The sequence below is a fragment of the Nymphaea colorata genome, chromosome 10, assembly GCF_008831285.2.
Source record: "Nymphaea colorata isolate Beijing-Zhang1983 chromosome 10, ASM883128v2, whole genome shotgun sequence".
NCBI lineage: Eukaryota > Viridiplantae > Streptophyta > Magnoliopsida > Nymphaeales > Nymphaeaceae > Nymphaea > Nymphaea colorata.
In genome coordinates, this window is record NC_045147.1 from 23,072,608 (window position 1) to 23,091,187 (window position 18,580).

Below are 18,580 nucleotides of genomic sequence, written 5' to 3' on the forward strand. Positions count from 1 at the left end.
TTAGTCGAAGGTGAATCAAAAGTAGAACGAAATCCAGGCCCTAAAGAACGTCCAGGATCCAAGTTTAAGATTCATAGATTGAAGTGTTAGGCTGTCAGAAGCAGTTGTTGTTTATGATATATGTCCCTGTGAACTTTTGTTTGGCTATTATGGAGGTAAATAATAGTTCCATCAACCAGGCTAGGGTGTTGAATCCGCAATCTTCAAGTTGATGCATGGATGTCAGGAGTTCCATACCAGCCATTGCAAATTTTGCAGTAGAAAGAACAAAGTTTCTAAATTTAGTGATATTTGTGACATATGGTTGAAGCCACTTCATTAGAGGCAAAATTTTACAAAGGTAAAAAGAAAAGGAGGAAATAAAAAAGATACCCTTTTCCAAACTCGAAAAAGTAATCCAAACAAGCAAGAAGCCGGTAAGCAAGGATATGATACATCACGCCCACCGTGGTTTCTTGAACTTGGCCTTGTCTTAGCTTGCACAGTCCAAGTGCAGCCAGGAAATGAATCTAGACCAGACAAGCAGGAAGTACCTAGGTTCTGTCCCTAATGCTTCATTTACATGTCTAATCCACTTTAAATAAGACTGGAATTGAATTACACAAAAAATGAAAGCAATTAGGTTAAATGTGACCAATGTCCAATTCCAATCTATAAATAACAGTGTCATTGAATTTCGAAAGGTGAAACAAAGAAAACAACAAAAAATGAAACAAAACAAATGCATAAGTTCATGCATTTGTAAAGAACAGTATCAGCGAGCAATGCTTGTCGCTACATAGACATTGTGTTACACAGCAATCACTGGATCAAGGAAAGAACTTGTGGAAGCTCTATGACATTACTAATGGTATAACTAGGCCTTGCAGTAACATCCTCCGGTATATCAACAATCCCATGAACGTTGACCCATACAGCAGCCAAGAGATTAGCATTCCTTGCTCCCTGCAGAACAAAAAATATAATGAAATGTTTGTAAAATCTGCTTTAGCAAGCATTCAATAAGTTTCCCTTAAAGCAAGCCACTAGCTCTATATAGAAGGTATAATTATCTACGGAAGGCTCCAATTCCTTACACCTGAACATCAGTCTTCAGGTTATCCCCCACCATGACAGACTCCTCTGGTCTGCTACCAACAAGTTCACATGCTTTTATGAAAATGCTCGGATGCGGCTTCTCATTTGCTTCCTCTGGGAAGTCCAAAAAGAATATTAGTTTGCATCTCTCCCTCTCTCTCTCTCTCTCTCTGTGACAGAAAGAGCATATTTAGAAAACAAATGCATTCACAGACCTCCACCAACAAGAATAACATCAAATAGTTTTGAGGCTTCAGCTGCTCCCAGCTTATCCCGTTGAACCTACAGAAAAGATAAAATGTTAACTACAAAAAAGAATGTCTTTCGTACCTTATAGGCCATTGAGAGATACTGAAAAGACTTGATAGAAAATTCGGACCTTTGGGTGGCCATTTGTAATGATGCATGTTTTAATTCCTTGGTCTTGTAATTCCCTGACCATCTGCATTGAGCAATTCTGGACACTATCAGCACTTTGTTGCGCCACGGTTGGCAGTAACATATGAAAATACTTCACAGAACACATGCTTATCACATAATTAGCCGGATAATTCACCAGTCTTCAAATTGGGATGCCTAGTGGACATCAGCTTTTAATAAACAATGGCCTGATTCACCACTTTATTGACAATCATCAATTCCCTATGATAAAGAAAAACAAGGAAAACATTCGAAAGTAATTTCTCATGTTCATCCTCTAAATCAAAACAAGTATATGCACTGAAGCCAACATAACAAACAAGAAAGAAAGCACTCGAGCATATCAAGGAATCAAACATGCATGCTATGGAAACCATCATAAACCATGCATTACACATAAAAATCGTTAGAAAGAAGACATCTGGGCCCTTTGACATAAATTTTCTGGTTCAAACCCCTGCATACAGTACATGTGCAGTTGATCGGACCAGAAAAAGCCAGCTTTTTCATCCTCAAGCATGCAAGAATGCATACAGATAAAATGGATGGCACATAGCACTGGTTGATTTAAAAGATTACACAGATTGCAGATGATAGTGATTTGCAGACGACATGAAATTCATATCATGTGAGCAAAAAATGAATATCCAAGATTCCAAATAATGTTACAAAATCGATTCCAAAGGCATTCAAGTGCATGAGGTCTATAATGCTCATTACTTTTTATAATATTACATGATAGAGCAGTAAGATAAAGTAACTGTAACAAATTTCCAAGGATCACATATGGAGGTGCCTGTTGTATAAGTGACCAAAGATAAGAAAAGAAATTTTAGACTGATACATGATCATTTCTCATGCTACATGAACACATAAGTGAATGAGCTTCAAAGGCTTAAAAGTTAGTTTTAGCTAAACACGTGCACCTCCATAACAGTCTGATGAGAAGTTAAAAAGTGAAGAATAGAGGAACCTTGCCTGCTCAACACCTGGCAACCATTTGAAAGAAGCCATTCTTGTCATGTCAAAACAGTTTTGTACTTCCTGTTTCAAAGCCATTACAAAAACTAAGATACAAGCACAACAATAATGGTGTTACCAGAGAAAGCTTTTGACCAGAATAATATCTAAATTCATTACTCTAGCAAGTGCAATGTCATCAATGCCTTGCTCCTGTAGAGCTTTGTGCCATAACTGTGCACGCCACTCTGTGACATCAATCTGAGAACAACAAAAGTAAAACTAATGTTAAAATTTATAAGAATCAGCATTTCTAGAAAAACTTGTGGAAATAGATCCCCAAGATTCCAACCGAATATCAAGCATCAAATCCACGAGCTGGTAGGTGGTGTCTTAGAAGCTTGTACTGCGGAGTACAAATTTGGTGACAACCCATGTATGACTATGATGGCCAATCTATTCATGACTCGCAGCATGGAGAGATGAAGTCCATGACAGTCTATGAAGACACACATGATTTTGGTGATGTTTCCCTCTGGACAAGACATTCAGAGGAACGTTTTATCTTTCTGTATTCAACCTTCCAAATTTTGTTTTTTATTAACCATAACCTTCATTTCAGTCAGCAGGCAAGCTAGGATAGACAAGTTCCTTACCAATTTGTAAACACAAACATACTATACAACATTCATATGAAAGGGGTTTACCATCAAATAACTTTGAAGTAGTTGCCCTTAATGCAGCTGTGACTCATCCAGAGAAATCATTGGGGGTTTCTATCTTAATAAACTTGAATTTGTTAAATCTAATGCTTTAAACCAACAACACTAGACTGTAATTTTACAGCCTTTATGTGATCGTTTATAAGACAAACTAAGTCTTTCTTGAGAACTAGATGATGATACCCAACGATTTTTCAAATCATCGCATCATGATGCTCCACAGGTCCCATTCTGTAGAAGCAATATATTCTTTTCTCTCCTGTTCCCAACCATCACCGTAGAAGCAATAGTCCCTAATCGTGAATCTAAATTGTCAATGCTGTTTATAAGCAGCTCTTCTTCGGTGCCAAGCATCTCACGGTGCAGCATCATCTGCTTGTGATTGAGGAGCACAAGAAGGCAGCGCACAACTAATTTAAGTTAGCCTTAGACAGACATTATGTGAAACTAAGTTTTTTCCTTTTGTTCAGCTTCAACAAGAGATGAGCGTACAACTCCCATTAGCATCTATCCATCTAATATGAAATAATCGTCAAGGGACCAACTTAGGAACATGAAAAAGGACAATATCAGCATTAATTAACTTAACCAACGGTTGTATGTAACTTTGCAACACACCCTGTACAGCTTTTCTGTAGGTGTCAGCCAACAGGCACATGAAACACACACAGACCAAACTCTCACAAGCTAAGGTTCTAATAGATAACATCTATAGAATTTACATGCCTAATCAGGATGGGCAATGATTTCCTCAATAGGATAGCGCATCCAATAGATCATTCTTTTGAAATTCATTGAAGTGCTTGGCAACCAAGACCGCATTGAAACGAATAGGTTCGATGTACTTCTTTCAGATTAATCAAAAGAGTGGAGAAATTTTTTACGGCACGGCAATAAAAGCTTTTAACACCAACATCATCGAAAATTCGATATATTCAATGACGACCAGGCTGTAACTACCAAAAAACAAGAGAAATTTCCCAAGTTCTGAATCATGACCGATGCAGTCAACTACAACTACAACGACAGAAAAACATCTTCATTAAGAAGTATAAAGTATAAACAATATACACTACCAAAACATTGATTTTGGTAGACGGTAATGCTGATACTAATGGATGGATATGATATCATGGGCATCGCAAGAATCGAATCAAAATTTTTGGGTTTTCGCAGGGATCAGTGTCTTTCTTGGTGAAAAGATCGAAAGCAACCTGATTGTGGGGATCCCAGGGCTGCGGGATGAAGGCCTTCCAAAAGCTGTCTGCGACGTCTTGACCACGGACAGCTGCGTAGCGGGAATGGAGGAGCTCCACCGCCCTTGAGCAAGCAGCTTGATTGGTGGCATCGGTGGACACGAGGGTGTCGTCCAAATCGAACAGCACGGCCTTCACCACCATCCGTCTTCTTCCGTCTTTGTCTCACCCCTATTCTGCTCCCTCCAACTCTCGGACTCGAGGGTTCTGTGGCAATTACGCTTAAACGAAGCATCCACCTTGGGCCAAATCATTTTCACACGCGGGGAAGTGAAATTGGAGAAAAAAGTTTTCAAACCCCCAATGTTCTCCCCCAGATCAGATCAGACGTACAACGAGTCCAGCCAACTCGGGTGTTAACTCTAACTCACCTGTGTAAACTAAATAAAGTTAAGCTCACCTCGTGTCTTTTATATTTGTTAATCTTCGATCATTTTTAATAAATTTTAACACCTTTCTTATGACTCATTTTCATTAAAAATATATATATGTATGAATAAAGTGATACAAACTTAAAAGAGTAGACTCGACTGGAACGAAGCAATATATGACTCGAGCCTAGCGTTTTGTACTTTCCTATCTACCACTTGTGCTAGCTCATCCAAACGAGGATTCAAATAAAAGAACAGATGTTAACTTGCTTAGTTTTTTAATAAAATAATACATGGGAGGAAGGCCGAAACAATTTCCCTCGCCCCTAAAGCCATGACATGCAATGGTTAATATCAATTGTCTGAGGAGTGCTTGATTTTTCTTGTTTCCTGTTTTTCTAGAAATGGCACCACACTTTACATTCGATCAAGTTTGCTGTTAATTTTTCTCGCAAAACTTGCTTTTCTGCAATTAGATTCTCTCAATTGAGTTGTTATTGTAACCACCAGCAGCTCTGATTAAATACTTGTGGCATATTTAACTTCCCAGAGCGAAAAAACATGCATCAAATTTTTCCTTTTACTATTAGAAAACGTAAAGAGTGTCGATTGATTAATTGACAACCAGCTTTCCCCTTCTTCCTTTTTGCTTGTGGTATGTCCTCCTTGTAAAGCTTGGGATCGGCTTTGCTTTACGTTAAAAAATTAGAAATCGTAATCAGCATTGACGCCATTATAATACCTTGGTTCAGTAAAACATTCACAAATGATACCATGCTTTTTTCAAAGTTTGAGTGCCGATATCAAACACAATCGTAGGGAGCCGATTGAATTCGAACCAAAAGCCATTAGTGCAGCATGCTACTATTATAATGCTGATTGTAAGTCTAAAACTCCTGGCTCTGTGGGCAGAACTCTTTTAATTATTTTCTGGAAGAGGGAGAACGCCAAGGTTTCGTCAAGTTTTATTAGAAGATCACATCCTGCAGGCTCTATGGTTTGATTTTGATGGCGAATAGAAATTGCAGGTTGTATTAATTGGTGGTGGATCTGCATCTTCTTATATTCCAAATCTTCATCTCCATCGCCAACATGCAAACATATTTGGCCCATGAAGTCGAAGATTAAGTGCAAGCATTTTTCGGGGACAAGAGCTCTTGTACAGGCCCAGCAAAAGAGACAGCCATTGCACAAGCCATTAATATCAGAATTAGATAATACATTACAACTGAATGGGATTCCGATTTGTCAATTCAGATCTCATTTACATTTTGACTCACATCTGAGTCAAAACTTTAAGTTAGTTTTGGCATACGTTCAGTAGACGTCCATTGAAAATAAAATTTTCAACTGAAACATAACATTTTTTGAAGGCAGCATTATATATATATATATATATATACTAGAGACAGAGAGAGAAGCGTGCAAAATGACCAAAGTTGACAAGTTTATTAGCTAGCAGTAGCTAGAAGCAGGAAAAGGAAGGAGAGGGTTCAACATCGATAGCGGACCGACACTTTTACTCTCTCTCCTTGTGACTACGTAAAAGACACACATGACAACTAAACTAAACTAAACTAGAAGTAGGAGATGATCATCGTCGGCAGTACTGTGAACCAGGAACGGCGTCTTCCGATGACGAGCAGCTGCAGCATATATAGTGAGCTCCATCTACTGATTAATTCAGTGTACCCTGCAAAAGAAAAAGAAGAACCATTACAACTGATCATTAACCTTGAGAAAAAGAGAGATGGAAGGAGAGAAGTTGTCAGAAACTGTACGTGCTGCAGTCGATGGAGGGGGAGATCTTGTAGGGGAGGGAGACGCCGCACTTCTGTGGCAGGTTCTTGACGACGTTGAAGTCGATGGCGCCGGCGTAGCGGGAGCCAAGGTCCTTGAGGCAGCGGCAGGCCGATTGGCGGTCGGCCTGCAGCTTGAGGCCGGACTTGAGGCCCTTGATGCCGGAGCAGCAGGAGTCGGAGGGGGGCGTGACGCCGCCGCCGGTGACGTAGCCCATGCATGGCATGAGGCGCGAGTACACCGAGTTGCAGGATGTGTCCGCCGTTGCAGACATCACCCCCACCAACGCCACCACCACAACAAAGAGCGAGAGCTTAACAAAGGAAGAAGCATTTGCAATGGCTGCCATGGCTGAGCTCTTAGTTCAGCTAATTCTCTCTCACTCTTTGTATTTGTGATTGTGTGGTGCCTAGATGGAGCTGGGCGAAGGTTTAAATAGACGGAAGGCGGGTGAGGGTCGTGTTGTGAGAGGGAGCTTCACTTCGTTGTCCAATGAGTGATTGGTTTGAGCATTAAATCTGCATTGGAGGCAATGCTCTGCTAGGATTTAATGCATGGGAGCGCCCGGCGGAGTAAAATATTTTAAGTAGCAGTGCTCTCCCCTCGAGAACAGATCGTGTGGACTCTGTATAATTGTACAGAACCTGTAAGACCGAGCATTTCTTTAAAGGCTTGTCACGTGAGAATCTAGCGGAACCAAAAGGTCGACCGGCCGGATCTGGAACTCAGATGAAAGGTTTACTCCGCCAGGTCGTGTCTCCGGCGATACGGGCACGACTAAATCTATTCTTGGGTGGTGCGCAACCGGACAGGTTGCGATGTTAGGACTCTTCTGCCGCTTCGACATTATTTTTGGACACCTTCATTCTGACATAATTAATTTTTAAATGTCTCTGATATGAGTCATGTCATGTGCGCTCTAAGATGACTACCACACTGAGAAACTAGTGTAATCTTTTCCAAGATTTACTTAGATGCTTTCCAGCTTTTTTGGATAGTTTTTCAGGCGAACTTATGTATGTTTTGTGTTTTGGGTTTGTGGATGATTTCTTCACAAATTTATGTATGTTCCTCACATTAATCGTTAACGCCAAGTGCTTATTTTTTGTTTTTGGTGTTCCTCTACTTCCAATATTTGTTTATTGTTTCTGTTTCCCAGATCATTGCAAGTAGTTTTCAACCAGCGGTTGATGCGCCTTGGTTTTACTTTACTTCACTAGCTGTGTTATTGTCCTTAGCGCAAAGATAATTTTTATTAATAACATGTTTTGTGTATGTACCAGATATTCCAAAAAAATGTTGAAATGTAAGATTAGGTAGCTCTCCAACCAACAAGTGTGTCAGAGGAACGCTGTAGCATAAGTGAATTAAACTATTTTTTTCTCGACTTGAAGCGGCAGGCTGAGAAATTTGAAAATACCGAAACTTCCACGACGGTCCGTCTTGTTATTTTATTATTATTCTTTTTGATGTAATAATTGTAGCCCCTAAAATAGGGGATTTCAGCTTCCTCCTAAGTTCGAGGGAGGGGCTAAATGTGATTTCTTTAAAAAAAAAAATTGAAAAATTCTTAAACAATTTCATAATTTTCCAAAATCCAAAAGAAGCGATGATTCCCCTCTTTCCACATATTCATCAAAATGTACTTGGTAATAATAAATTAGAAGCCAATCACAAACGAAGTACAAATTTTAAGTTATATAAAGCGGGAAAGGAGTTGGTCTGAGCTCCAAATGATAAATAAATTGTGCAAAGGTCATTGCACCTCTGTACGCCTTTTAAAAGAAATTAACGTTTGAATCTTAATCAATATGTGCAAAAGCCAAGTCTAACACGACTTCCAAGACCATCTTTAGAGCATCCACCGCGTTTGTGGACCACCAACTTAATTATCTCGATATATATATAAATTTGAACCTTACCCTCTGCAATTAAAAATTCCAACGGCCCGTAAACCTATTGTTTGAGACATGCACCCATATGACGGTGCAATCGGTACTCCACATAGTCAGCATCTTGGCGACCGTGCTCCTCTCTCTCTCTCTCTCTCTCTCTCTCTCTCTCTCTCTCTCTCTCTCTCTCTCTCTCTCTCTCTCTATATATATATATATATATATATATATATATATATATATATATATATATATATATATATATATACATCTTGATTACTAGAGTATTAAAATCAGATAATAAAAAAAAACTTGGTTTTATGCCGACCAAGAAAGATAGCAAAGTCAATTCTAGTCAAATCAGGCGTCTGTTGAGATTTGCTTAAATATACCAAGTCCTAAGGAGCGTTGATAGCTTAAGGAGGTTGGTCTAATTATACGATTAGTTTTTGTTTTGAATTCTTTTAATGTCTTTTTATAGTGTAAGAGTTTGGATGAGGTCTAATTATACGATTAGTTTTGAGGTTGGTATAAGAGTTGTAAGAGTTTGGATGAGGTCTAATTATACGATTAGTTTTTGTTTTGAATTGTGTTTTTTTATGGTGTAAGAGTTCGGATGAGGTCTCATTATACGATGAGTTTTTGTTTTGAATTATCTCTTCGTGCTGTAAAAAAACATCATAAATCAACCTTTTGAACTAAAAAAAAAATGAAGAGGAAAAATAAGACTTCCTTTTGCTCTCCCGTTAATCAATGTACTTCCGTACTATTAATATAAAAAATTTAAATAAATATTTCTCGTAGAAAGATTCTAAAATGGCCAACCAGATGTAGCTCACGTGCGCTCCTCCCATTCAATCACATGAAGGACACGTGAAGGGTGAACACAGACAGAAATTTAATTTAAATCAGAAATTGTCGAAAAAAAGTCTGCTTCTTCACAGGTCCCAATGAGCGTCACTGCTTGTGCGGGTAAAGGAGTACATAGCAATCCATAGTTCGAATTTCATATATTTTATATTTACGATCTGAAACCAAGCAAGATCATGAACACCGAACCCCCAAAAAATAATAGATCAATGGGCTTACTTATTTTTATGCTAATTTTGGTTTATGTTTTTATACGGCGGGACAATGTGATTCAGAATTAGCTAGGTATCGTTAAATAAACTATGCAGGTTATATATATATATATATATATATATACAAGAGAGAGAGAAGCCCTGGCTGCTTCGACGAAACAGTGACATAAAATGCCGTGCAATGGAGTCTCCCCGCTGCATGCTGCTTTGAGGAAACAGAGATATTGGAGAGAATGAGTGGTGAAAAATGAAGACTGCATTTATTCTATTGACGAAATTAAAGCTTTCTTCTGGAGCAGTATTTTGATTCATCGTGTTAGATCATGATATAAAAAGAAAAAAGAAATGCCGATGAGAAACACCAGAAATTGACACAATCTAGGCAAGACAGCCCTTTGTGTAGCCATTAAGTTCATATATGTTGTGAATATAATATCGTGTTCAGAGCAGAAATTGATCACTTTTCCATTAGCTGTTTATCAAGAAATTTGCCTTTGTTCTGGTTTAGGCTATGGCAGTTAAACAGTTGACAGACATCTCTACCAGTTTTGTCACTGCGGACTATACTTGAATACGATTCCAAAGAATCCAAAATCCTGATTATTGTAAACTGCGAGGGATATCCGATGAGATGATCATATTTATATTCAAGTTGAAGGAGGAGCAAAGGTATGGAAAGAAAAATAATTACTTTGGCATAGTCTTAAAAGGAGAAAACAACTTTATAAAGAAATTGCATGGAAATAAACTTTGAGAAACTGATCTGGTTGAAAGATCCAGAGCGATCGCATCCACATTTTAAAATAATCAAACAACACTCTGCTAGCTTTCGGGCTCCATTAAGCACTACCGTGCTTTAACTCTCTCTCTCTCTCCCTCTCCAGAGACAAGCTTCGACGCATCTTCCGCCTATTTAAACCCTCGCCCAGCTCCATCTAGGCACCACACAATCACAAATACAAAGAGTGAGAAAGAATTAGCTGAACTAAGAGCTCAGCCATGGCAGCCATTGCAAATGCTTCTTCCTTTGTTAAGCTCTCGCTCTTTGTTGTGGTGGTGGCGTTGGTGGGGGTGATGTCTGCAACGGCGGACACATCCTGCAACTCGGTGTACTCGCGCCTCATGCCATGCATGGGCTACGTCACCGGCGGCGGCGTCACGCCCCCCTCCGACTCCTGCTGCTCCGGCATCAAGGGCCTCAAGTCCGGCCTCAAGCTGCAGGCCGATCGCCAATCGGCCTGCCGCTGCCTCAAGGACCTTGGCTCCCGCTACGCCGGCGCCATCGACTTCAACATCGTCAAGGACCTGCCACAGAAGTGCGGCGTCTCCCTCCCCTACAAGATCTCCCCCTCCATCGACTGCAGCACGTACAGTTTCTGACAACCTCTCTCCTTCCATCTCTCTTTTTCTCAAGGTTAATGATCAGTTGTAATGGTTCTTCTTTTTCTTTTGCAGGGTACACTGAATTAATCAGTAGATGGAGCCTCACTATATATGCTGCAGCTGCTCGTCATCGGAAGACGCCGTTCCTGGTTCACAGTACTGCCGACGATGATCATCTCCTACTTTAAGTTTAGTTTAGTTGTGGTCTGTGTCTTTTACGTAGTTACAAGGAGAGAGACTCAGAGAGTAAAAGTGTCGGTCCTTTATCGATGTTGAACCCTCTCCTTCCTTTTTCCTGTTTCTAGCTAGTGCTAGCTAATAAACTTGTCAACTTTGAGCATTTTGCACGCTTCCCTCTCTCTCTTTCTCTCTCTCTCTATCTCTATCTACATAAATATAAATAAATCGGGATGATATATTGATCCAGAACTAATTAGTTTAACATCCAGAAAAAAAAAAGAAGAAAATCCGGCTTCATAGAACAGAAAATGATGCTAATAACTGATAATATGTACTGTTTGTTTAACTGAAAATTGGAGTAATAAAGGATCAGTTGAAAAGGGCGTTGATGAGTGATCATCTTCAAGATATATAGACAGATATCCAATAATCGAATGGGAAGGCCCTATATTTGAAAACTAATATCCTTGTTTCGGAAGAGAAAACTATTATCAACTTGCAAATATCGAAGATCAGTTTAACTGCACATTAAGTGTAGACTGCTATCCACCTGCGGCGGTTCAAACCCACTTATCCGTTGCTAATTATGTCTTGGTTTATGTCAGTGGGCTTCCGTGATTCATTTAATATATTCAGTCACGACCAACTTCAATTTTTATCTTATGGTTTGATTTACGTCAGCCGGCATTTTGGCTGTTTAAAACTGTGACCTTTAAGTGTGTGTGTACTTAAGTAGGCTGGCTGGCTATCTGCGGAATTGGAAAACCTTTTAATCGGAAGTTTGTAATTTCATTACATTTTAATATGTAAAAATATTATCATGAAGCTGGTTACATGCACTGGCACACATCTTTGCATGCATAAAGGTTTGTAATGACCAAAATACCCTTGATGGGGTTTTGAAAGGATAAAAAAGAGATTGTAAAAAAGTAAAAAAAGATTAAAAAGTACACTTCATTATCAAAAAATTGTAAATCCCAAACCTTCTCTCCTTCTTTGTTACTGTATCTTTGACCTTGTGCACGCAACTCGATCTCATCTCTTAGGTGCGGTTGCACCGGATCTAGAGCTCATTTGGGAGTTTTACATGTTATTTTGCAAATATAGCTTATTAAGCCAATTTAAGTCTGTCCTTGTTGATATTTTTTTTTCTTTCTATATTTTTTGCATCTATACTTTTCAAAGAATAAATTTTACAATAACTCTTTCCGATTCGCCTAACCAATGGCTGGCTGAAATTCGGTTCTAAATTTTTTTAAGATTGGTAGACAGCAAAAAGAGCCTGCTGATTGGGGTTTAAGAGTACCATTAACCGACATGCATGGCATTGTTTGTATAGGAAATTTTATTTGCTTGTCTGGTTTTTGATGAAGGAAAAGATTAAGCAAGCGACTAGTCCCGAGCGTCCCTTTCCTACATTTTTCAATCGGGCGCATGGAATTGCAACATGTAACCCATTCAAACTTGAATCGGTTGCACTGCAAAACAAGGAAACCTTTGAAGCTGCTGCCCAATAGTCTGTGAACATTAGATAATACATCAAAATATATATATATAAGCATTTGTTCGTCTAATGTGGTGAACTTTTACAACGCAAACGCTGGTTCTACCAAGTAGTGACATCCAATTTATTAACTCAAACAGTGAGCACATTTTGGATTGGGGACTCTGCATTTGAACGCTTAAGATAATATGTTCTGTAAATCTGAACTCGGTTTAGCTCATAATGCCATCCGCCAACTAATGTTTAGTTCTAATAGTTCATTGTACGCAGAGTGGGAGAAGGGCTCTAGTCCTGCCTCTTTTAGACTGTTCCGGCTTCCAGAAACCAGTCCGAAGTCCATTGGAGCTACAGAAGCCAATCAAGCAGCCAATGAGTTGAACAAAAGAGAGAGAGAGAGAGAGAGAGAGAGAGAGATCTCACTGCTCTATCTCAAAGCCACAAGAAAGAAAGAGTAGAAGCGAAGGAATCGAACAGGCTTTTAGATGGTAGTAAATATTTTCCATCGATAGCCACACCTTGTTAGTCAATAGAGGAACTGTTAAGCGGGCCTGGTTAATTACTACAGCTTGAGTAATTAAAATAACACACAAACAGAGAAGGAGGGAACCGGTGGAGAGTTTGATAACTGGATCACATGGGCAACATTAATGACCATCTGCATTTTGTTTAAACTTTAAACTACTGCCTCTAATCGATCTCCGGATCGAACATTAATAGCAAATGAAATACCTCAGGTGGGTGTCCGGTACGCTTATAGGGCGTTCTAAAAGCTCCACCCACATGACCCCGCATTAAATAAAGTTTGTCGGTTCCAACTTATCAAAGTCGAGCCTACAATCCGTATGCTGTATAATAATAATAATAGTACGCATATACTCGCTTTTAAAATTCTCATCGTCCTGCTTCCGTGCACCAATCCAGGTCCGAACCAACGTATCGGTTGCTTAAAGTTCAATTGTTTTATAGCTTTTCACATGTCTACATGAACACATTTCACGAAAAGTCTATTATTTTACAACGTAATATGCAGCACACTTGCTTAACTACAGCACCTGATCTGATCTTCCCTCGATGCAAAGACTTTTGTTTTTCCTTCACAGATTTCGTCCTTTTTTACCACCAATCGACTATCTCTCTTCCTTTAGCTCTATTTATACCCTCACGCGGAGCCATATATGACACGCACAAACAGCGAGAGAGAAGATAGCTCAATACTCGATCATGGCAGCCACCTCTTCTTCCAGCGTTAAGCTTTCAGTCCTTGTGGTGGTGCTGGTAGCGATGATCCTATTGGAGTCGATGCCGACGGCGACGGCCGCCGTGAGCTGCGGGAGTGTGTACGGGAAGCTGACGCCGTGCACGAGCTACGTCTCCGGCGGAGGCCGCACCGGGCCATCTATCTCCTGCTGCAGCGGCATCAGGAGCCTCAACTTCAGCATCAAGCTGCGGTCCGACCGCCAAGCCGCCTGCGTCTGCCTCAAGAGCCTTGCTTCCCGCTTCGCCGGCGCCGTCAACTACGGCGTCATCAGCTCCCTCCCCAAGAAGTGCGGCGTCAACCTTCCTTACCCCATTTCCAGCAACATCAACTGCAACAGGTACCATGCACCACTGCACTCGCTTCTCTTTCTTCTCCTCGATGGCTTTTCTTATAGCAAATTGGCTGATCGTTCATGTGCTTGCTTGCCTTTCAGGATTGGCTGAAGTAAGTAGCAGACGGTGCAACTCTATGCTCGTCCCGGTGATGTTGGGAATGGGCCGTGGTTCACGATGCTGAGGAAGATCCTTTAGTTTGGTTGTTTCTGTGTCTTGAAGTTAGAGAGAGAAAAAAAATGCAGTGCCATCTCTCTCATTTTTCATTGTAGTGGTAGAACTGCATGTCTTGTTTTCGTTTTCTAGTATTCAGTAATAAATTCGTGAACATTTGACACTCTCTCTCGCTCTCGTGTGCAGAAGAAAAAGATACCAAAATGTGGAATTAAATCTGGATCAAAAACGTGTGACTAAGGATCGAAATGAAGATGAGTTACAAACGAAAAATACACCAAGGATCGAAATGATGTCCTCCGAAAAATACACCAAGGACTCTATTTTAAAAATCCAATCCAAATCCGGCGACCATACGATCAAAAAGTTGTGTAAGTGATTCTGGACCATCTTTCTCGGGTCGCAGTCAATATCAGTCTTGAATCCAATTCAGCTGTTAAGCTGCATAATATACACCAGATCGCAACTTGATAAATAATAATATCTGGATACTGTCATATTGTTTCGAATTTGGATGAACGGCATTTTTATGATATGGAGAGAGAGAGAGACAGAGAAAACGGAACGGTATCTCTTACAGCGACGGCGAAATCCGACATCAAAAATTATACACTTAAAAGTATGTTTTTTAGCTTAAGATTAAACAAGTGAATGCATTTCTCGCTGCTTATTCTTGGTTCAAATTTAAAGAACCATAATTTTATGATGAAATATTCTTGTGTAACAAGAACCATTGAAATCTTCATAGTTCAAAAGCACACCCAAATTGGAGAATAGGCCGCGTTTGTGTTTCCTGCTAGATTAATCGTAACATCACACATACAAGATTAGATCTCTCTTGGATATATTCGATTTTCCCAAACAACACAAGAAAGAAAGGAGATCCCATCAAGAAAAAACAAACAAATAAACAACTTAGAAGCTCAAGTTCTCAACAAGAAACATACAGATCGGAAGCCGATTACTGACAAAAACCTCCCAGATCTGTACTCAGGGCCAACCAATGGGCGCAAGTAGCAACTAAGGAAAAAGAGACTTTCCCCAGTGTACGTAGATCAAGTAAACCACTCCCAAACGGGATCTCAGGTTTTGTTCACCGAGGTCAAAAATGTGAAGCGAAGGAATGCAGGACCTTGAATTGGGAATTGAGCTCCTCTTTCAGCTAGGGGATCTCTCCCTTCTTGGTGGTGGAGAAGTACTTAGAGAGAGTCGTGCCCGCTCATTTCTTCTTCCTCTGTTCCGCTACTCCTGCTCTCCCCTTCTACGCCTTCCCCAAGAGATCTCCGCCCTCGCAGAGAGCTCCCCGAGCTGAGGATTATGTGTTATATAGGCACATCAATACTTGTTCCATTGCTGACATCATGAGCAGGAGGATTCAGTCCGTTTATCTTTTTTGGCAAAAAAACTTGCTTACAGTGGTTAGCTCCCTGGACAATAGGTTGATGTGCCTTAGCATCTGCATCTCTAGCTTTTCTCTCTTTTTATTCATGTCAATGACGTTCACATGAGTTTATCTACAATCATTATGTAACTCGCCAATGAATCTTGATTATTAAACCAAGCTATGGTTCGCTCTTAACAGAAGAATCATCTGTGCATATGCATGTGCAGATAAATGCATAATATGTTCTTAGTTTATTTTACATTCCCAAAGTGAGTTTATTGGAGATGAAGTAAAAAATGTTCAGACATCATTGAAAGGCTGCATCATCAGATTTAGAGTCCAACCTAATGTTGTCAAATCAGTATCAGAGGAATCCATTTACGAAAAGATACAGAAAATTACTGTATTGTCTGATTGTTAATTTGTATCAAACCGTATCATTCAGCTGATATTTGAGGGTCATTCATACCTATGTCCCTTCTGTAAAGGGATATTCTCAACATTCACTCAAGTTAGATTGTGTATACAAGATTAGATCTCTCTTGGATATACCAATACACACACACACACATCATGTGGACGCTTTTAATATATGTGATGTATTATTACTTACCATGTTCTTGTTATATACTTCAACCAGTTACCATGATCTTGTTATATACTTCAACCACTTTTGCATACTTCATGATACCAAATATATAATATTGATTGATGTACATGACAAGTCAACGATCCAGAACTGATTAACGTGGGGTGCTTCGACGATGGTTGAGTTTGACCCGACTTGTCATAAGTAAATATAACAAATTATATCATATAAGATTCATATCTTGTTAGATTTTTTACTTTATGATAATCAAGGAGTACAACAATTGTCAACAGTTGTTATTTCTTATTTTGTAAAAGGTCTAACCCTACAAGTGTGATTCAAGCGGTAGAGACGGTTCAGTGGAAAGCAGTTCTCGAATTGCGGGAGTCTAATTTGCATTAAAATTTCTTTGTGATCACGCAAAAGCTTGATGCATTAAATTTGTAGAGTAGATCTAAAATATATTTTCTTGATAAAATATTAGAAGAACAGGGGGCTGATCTCAATCATCTTAAAGGCTTGTCTAGATAGGTGTATGGCAACTGTTCAGAAGATTGACTTACAATCATCTCTTTAAATAGATTCTTTGTAATCACATGATGTGGGGTGGTGATCTCAATACAAACAATTGACAGCATGAGCTCTAGCGCTAAAATAGCGTTGATCTCTGACACTAGTATTTCAGCACCAGAGGTTGCTCGATTAACAACCCTCATACTGCCGACTTCTTAATTGCCTACCAATGCGATGTGCATCGGTCCATATATGTTAAAGAAATTCTGCTACCCTTGATTAAGATTGCTACTCTACATCAGCTTTTACATATAAACTTTGGATTGTGACTCATCGAATATCTTTCGTGATTTATATTTTTTTGTTTGATAAATGTTTCAATTAGATAAATGCAGGCTAAATATTATAGATAAATAAAGAACAAAATTACAAAATTATCTACTAAATGCATGCTATATATAGTAGGAAAATAAAAGGCAGAAGCCACTGATGAAAATGATGCTAATATAGATTGTAGAATTTGACAAAGATTACGTTTAGTTAATTTAAAAAACAAATAAGCTAATCTAGTACTAAATGTTTCATTAGTGAACACTTATTCTCTAGCTTTACCTTTGTCAGTGGATCAGATCCAAATTAGGTATGCAACTGAAGTACTTTAATTAAGTCAGATACAGAAAAAAGTATGACATTCATTTAAGAAAACAGATCAGTTTTAGCTTTAAGAAATGGCGTCTGCTTATACAGAGTCAGATTATGATTCTATTTTAGATACATGTCTGATTGGATGACAAGCATCAATTTGGCCATTTACGTTTTCCTTGTCTACTAATATTCACGCGTTTGGAAAGTCATCTTCTTAGACTCTACTTTTTTTGTATATCGGAGTAAGATGGGAATTAAAATAATTTCAATTGTGATTTTGTTGTGAATTTAAAAGATCGATTTGGATATGGTTAGACTTTTCTTCATCTACATTCGAATCCAAATATGTGAATACATGATCTTTTATGAGACATTCGATAAAATTGGAACGAATATGTGCATTTATGATAAGTGAGATATGGTGAAAAAAAGTACATCTAATTGAGGGCCATGCCCGGGCAACCAATTTCTTACTTTGATAATAGTGCGACTAATCTGAGATGAACGTGTCTCTTGTTCTTTAACTTGTTAGCTTGTCTAAAATTAACCAAACTTTGGGGTGATGTTTGATTGCCTCTTATGTTGGACAATTCGAAGATCTACCATGGCTTGCTGCTGCTAATCGATGTACAAATTTACACTAATTAATTAAATTCTATACATCATCAACTTAAGAATCTTAAATTGGATGCTTAATATATACACTACTTGAAATCCTCGTTTTACTCTTGTATACTGCAAACTAAACGTCCACTCTAAGGTTAGACAGCAGATCAGAGGTCAAACTTTAGATTCATAGATCTCAATTTCTGAAGATTTAAAATCAAACTAGAGCAAAGGCATCAGAGACACTTTAATTGGTCACATTGACAAAATCTACATTAGATCCGACCTACTAAGCTCTTTTGGAATTTACAATACCATATTAGTAGATATAATCACATGGTAACCCGGCCGTATGCAAATTATAAACAAGGAATCGTCCTTCAATCGGCGGCAAGGCAGACTCTTTACTATGAGGAAATCATCCGCAACCAC

The 18,580-nt window shown here is 39.0% G+C and overlaps 4 protein-coding genes across 4 annotated transcripts; 2 read left to right on the forward strand and 2 right to left on the reverse strand.

Annotated features, from left to right (window-relative positions):
• Window positions 1-575: 575 nt before the first annotated feature.
• Window positions 576-4,695, reverse strand: LOC116261997 (uncharacterized). The gene is made up of 7 exons (XM_031640977.2): window positions 4,394-4,695; window positions 2,638-2,718; window positions 2,476-2,541; window positions 1,457-1,519; window positions 1,293-1,359; window positions 1,079-1,191; window positions 576-945 (listed from the first exon to the last, which is right to left on the reverse strand). The coding sequence occupies exons 1-7, from the start codon at window positions 4,577-4,579 to the stop codon at window positions 802-804; spliced, it is 720 nt and encodes a 239-aa protein (XP_031496837.1). The 5' UTR covers window positions 4,580-4,695; the 3' UTR covers window positions 576-801.
• Window positions 4,696-6,232: 1,537 nt separating this feature from the next.
• LOC116263179 (non-specific lipid-transfer protein 1-like) lies at window positions 6,233-7,025 on the reverse strand. The gene is made up of 2 exons (XM_031642804.2): window positions 6,588-7,025; window positions 6,233-6,499 (listed from the first exon to the last, which is right to left on the reverse strand). Exons 1-2 carry the CDS (start codon window positions 6,953-6,955, stop codon window positions 6,490-6,492), a joined length of 378 nt encoding a protein of 125 aa, XP_031498664.1. The 5' UTR covers window positions 6,956-7,025; the 3' UTR covers window positions 6,233-6,489.
• A 3,444-nt stretch (window positions 7,026-10,469) lies between these two features.
• LOC116263215 (non-specific lipid-transfer protein 1-like) lies at window positions 10,470-11,296 on the forward strand. The gene is made up of 2 exons (XM_031642862.2): window positions 10,470-10,947; window positions 11,036-11,296. Exons 1-2 carry the CDS (start codon window positions 10,580-10,582, stop codon window positions 11,043-11,045), a joined length of 378 nt encoding a protein of 125 aa, XP_031498722.1. The 5' UTR covers window positions 10,470-10,579; the 3' UTR covers window positions 11,046-11,296.
• A 2,542-nt stretch (window positions 11,297-13,838) lies between these two features.
• Window positions 13,839-14,574, forward strand: LOC116263232 (non-specific lipid-transfer protein-like). The gene is made up of 2 exons (XM_031642885.1): window positions 13,839-14,242; window positions 14,339-14,574. Exons 1-2 carry the CDS (start codon window positions 13,869-13,871, stop codon window positions 14,346-14,348), a joined length of 384 nt encoding a protein of 127 aa, XP_031498745.1. The 5' UTR covers window positions 13,839-13,868; the 3' UTR covers window positions 14,349-14,574.
• Window positions 14,575-18,580: the final 4,006 nt, after the last annotated feature.